At 32.3% G+C, this 4,440-nt stretch overlaps 1 protein-coding gene across 2 annotated transcripts in view; it reads left to right on the top strand.

Annotated features, from left to right (window-relative positions):
• The window catches only part of NAMPT (nicotinamide phosphoribosyltransferase), a 41,756-nt gene extending 39,019 nt beyond the window's left edge, over positions 1-2,737 (top strand). For both annotated transcript variants that reach the window (XM_069106982.1, XM_069106981.1), the window contains exon 11: positions 2,059-2,737. In XM_069106982.1, the coding sequence (XP_068963083.1) occupies positions 2,059-2,169 (111 nt within the window). In that variant the 3' untranslated portion in view covers positions 2,170-2,737. The remainder of the gene's footprint in view (positions 1-2,058) is intronic.
• The last annotated feature ends 1,703 nt before the right edge of the window (positions 2,738-4,440 follow it).

Raw genomic sequence — 4,440 nt, 5'->3', positions numbered from 1 at the left:
GATAGATAGATAGATAGATAGATAGATAGATAGATAGATAGATAGATGTACAAAGAATGAAGAGCAAAAATATTTTGTATAAAATACACAGTGGCTTGTGCAACCAGATGTTGCAGACAAGAAACAAATATCTATTTAAATACAAGACAGTCAGCACTGGAAAGAAAAATGAACACTTGAAGCTATTTATCACTGGGTCTCCAGTCATTATAAGAAATGAACCAACAATATCAGCTTTGAAGGACCCGTGAAAAAGAAAACTTTTGAAAGTTTTTTTAATAGATATTTTTAGAATTGATTTGACAATAATATGTTCCATAATTTATAGTAATTATGGAGGCCAGTTTATTATAGTTGCATCTTAAAGAAAATTGGATTTGAATTAAGTAGGACAGAGTTTGAGACTCAGCTTAAAAACTTAAAAGCAGTGCCAGTTGGCAAGTAATTTAACTTTATCTAAATTTAAGTTTTTTCACCTGTGTAATAGAAAAAACTACTTTCACTGCCTATCTCATAGAACTGGCATAAAGAAAGTACTTTGTAAACTTCAAAATGCAATTAATAAATATGAAGTATTGTTACCCATTTTTTAATCTAAATGTGTGAGTGAGGTAAGTATATGGGAAATTAATTTATTAAGATAATCATATATTGGTATAAAGAATGTTATCAACATAAAATAGTCAATATATAAAAATCTCTTTTTTAGCCGAAAAGTTGACGGTGTAATTAAGGAAAGCTGAATTTTTTTTTTTTTTTTTTTTTTGCTTTTTGGTGGGGGGAGGGCAGGACAATTGGCATTATGTGACTTGCCCAAGGTCACACAGCCTAGTGTGTCAAGTGTCTGAGGTCAGATTTGAATTCACATCCTCCTGACTCCAGGGCCGGGGCTCTGTTCACTGTACTACCTAGCTGCCCTGAAAGCTAATTTCTTGAATTCTTGTTTTAAAAAAAATCTATTGACTTACAGTAAATAGCTAACTATAGAACCTTGAATATTCTCAAAAACTTATTTCCTGTATCTTTCTTGGTAAGACTTAGGTGGATGATTACAAAATACAAATTGATGAATTTTTTTGTTTATACCTGTTATTTTACTTTATAGCCAAAAGATTGATGGAAGGATAACATTAATCCCAGTCTTTAGACTTGAAAAGACTATCAATTCCTAAATACTACACTGCATCCATGATCTTGTCAGTGTGGGTATTCCATTCACTGGCACAAATCACAATTACTCCATACTGAGTGATTCTTGCCCATGTGGTTCATAAATATTCTGTAGAAGATATGCCCAGTGTTGCCATCTGGTGATGAGGCAGAGGTAGGGAGATAGGAGTTTGAATCCTACCTTAACTACTTTTTGGTTTGACCGTGGGCAAAATGCTTTCATCTCAAGAGTTTTGGTTTTCTCATATGTTAAATGGAGATAATAATAATGTTGGCATGTCTTTGAATAGACAGTTTGTTAAGCTCTGGTACATCCATACATAGTGTTCAGAACAGACATTGCAGTGAATTGGGAGCAGAAATGAAAAAGGATGAAGAAAATGTGGCCAGATAGGACTTAACCTCATAGGATCAAATGCAAGTGTTTTTGAAAACTTCTAAAGTGCTGTTAAAATGTGAGCTATTACTAGCATGGTTATTACTTAGACTGGTCACCAAACAATAGACATGGTCCTTTATTATGGTTCTATTAGGACCTGCTTGAGCTTTAGGGTCACTTCCCTGCCATGAAGTGTTAAAGACTTATCACCAAGAGATTACTAATTTAAATTTTAAAAATTTTGTGTAATAAATAAATCATCCATCTACCTTTCTCTTGCCCCCTTTTAAATGTCAGTATATTACAATGGTACAAGCCGTGGAGTAGGGATCTGTAGACTGAGATTCCAGTTCTAACTGAGATAGTCATTAGCTTAGCTGTGTGTCAGCATCTTTAGGTTGGTAGCTGTAAAATCAGGGAATGGGACTAGGTAATACTAAAGGGCTTTTGCAATCCTTAACAACCTATGGTTCTTGTCACTAAATTATTAAATTGATCTTTTTGTACAGGATCTTCTCCATACTGTCTTCAAGAATGGAAAGGTGACAAAAAGCTATTCATTTGATGAAGTACGGAAAAATGCCCAGTTGGGTAGTGAACTGGAAATAGCACCTCATTAAGCTTTGTTCTTGGACTGTGTGTGCGCGCGCCTGCGTGTGTGAATGTGTGATGCATAGATAATATTGTACAGATCTGTGTGTGGGGTTTATGTGTTTTATGATACATTACAGCCAAATTATTTGTTGGTTTATGGACATACTGCCCTATTTTCTTTTCTTTTATTTTATTTTCTGCCAGTCTTTAGGGGATCTCAAATTAGGAAATGGCACTTAACTGTGTAAAAGATTTAATGCTGAAGTGAGCTTTTTAGGGCCCTTTGCCAATAGATAGTGATTCAATCTGGTATTGATCTTTTCACAAATAACAGAGAACTGAAAAACTTTTTTATATATAACAGTATCACATAAAACAGATTTACATAAAATTATCATGATTGCTTTATGTTTATATTTAACTTGTATTTTTGTACAAACAATATTGTGTAAGATATATTTAAAGTTTCAGTGATTTAACCGTCTTTCCAACTTTTCATGATTTTTATGAGCACAGACTTTCAAGAAAATACTTGAAGATAAATTTCATTGCCTTTTGTCCATTAATCAGCAAATAAAACATGGCCTTAACAAAGTTGTTTGTGTTATTGTACCATTTGAAAATTAAATCAGGATTGTACCCTCTAGAATTACTGACCTCACTGCCCCGTGTAGAATTTATGAACCATTCTACATTAAAGAAAATTGTTACTGGAATGTTTAGGCACTATACGCAGAGTCCATATCTTCCTGATGGTGTAAGGTATACAAGTGAAATGCAAAATTTGAAAGGAGACAGTATTGCAATTTGTATGTCAGATATTGCCTATGGATCTAATATGCACCTCAAGATTTTAAAGAGATAATGTTTTTAAGAAAATTCCTCTTCCACTGTAGAATATATACATATATGTAAAATATTGACAGATGTGGAAGTGGTGTATTTTAAAGTAATTACACTTCTGGATTTATTTTTCATATTCTATAGATAACATGATTTCAGAGTGAAATACTGGACTGGGTAGTGCACTATTTTGTTTTCATTTTTACTTTTATATTTCTCATTAGAATTTTTCTTCCTTTTGTCAAAATGAATGTCAAATTGTACAAATATATTTTATCAGCTTTTAAAAGAAATAAACAACACTTCAATAAAATATACAAGCATACTCTTATCTGAAAGCAGATTGCCCTGTGAAAAAATAAGATAAAAGTAGGTATTGACAGAATTAACCTTAACTAACAGCAAAAGTTATATTCAAATTAAGATCACCCTCAGCATATACTAGACTGAATGGCTGCTAGACAATGAGATGGCCATTGGATCTAAGAAGTTACAGGATCTTTTCATATTGTTCTACTATGTTAGACTAGTCTCCTATTTAAAGGAATGTGCCTTGAATTTTAGGGGAGAGGGAAAGGCTAATGCTCATATTGGAATTTTAATTCATTTTGGAAGAACTATCAAGCTTAGATTTTACTTATTTTCAATTATCTCATTAGAGAGTTGATATTTGGGAGACTAGTTTGGAAAAGCTTTAACAAGATACTATAATTATGAAATTTCTAATATTGAAAAGCCATAACTTGTTTGTCTTGTCAAAGAGCCATGTAACAAAATGTTATATCATTAAGACAGATTATTAATTAGGGAATTCTAAAATAATTGAATTTTGAGGGTGATGGAAAGAAATAGTTTCTTTTTTCAAATAATCTAAACACTAGCTTCTGGACTGCTTTAGATAGTAATACTTTAAATGAGAATTGTAAGCATTTCTCACACCCAGGGAAAGCCTTACTCCTGCAACGTTAGGCCAGAAAATGTTTTAAACTGAACTAATAAATGTATCCAAGTTCAGTAGTACAGAGAAAAAGCTTGTGTTCTCCACAAAATGTACTAGAGAATTTTGTCCTGTTGAGTTTAAAAAAAGAAAAAGAAAAAAAAAAGCTGCATTAAATTCTGTACCAATAACAACTTTTGATAACTTGACTACCCATAATTGATATTTTTATATTTGATTAAACACTGGGGATATGCTACAAATGCACTATTTTCTCTTGTGTACCATTAATTACAAGCGTTTTTGTTTTCATATATCTAGATTTGAATTTGATTTTGAGACTTTTTATGAATGCTCAAAGCTGTTCATCAATGTACATGTCAATTTTCCTGAAAATCATATTCTTAAGTTAGTACTTAAGTACTTAAAGCTGATTTAACCCTGAACTTCTGTCACTAAGTGCTTAGTGTTTGGCAATCCCTGTCCTGGGCACTAGTGGTTAATATCCAGGTCAAAT

Source organism: Petaurus breviceps, unplaced genomic scaffold (assembly GCF_028583685.1).
Source record: "Petaurus breviceps papuanus isolate PSGF00001 unplaced genomic scaffold, PetGlider_PUasm1.0 84, whole genome shotgun sequence".
Lineage (NCBI taxonomy): Eukaryota > Metazoa > Chordata > Mammalia > Diprotodontia > Petauridae > Petaurus > Petaurus breviceps.
Note: the sequence above shows the minus strand (reverse complement) of the source record. Positions and strands in the feature narration are given on the sequence as shown.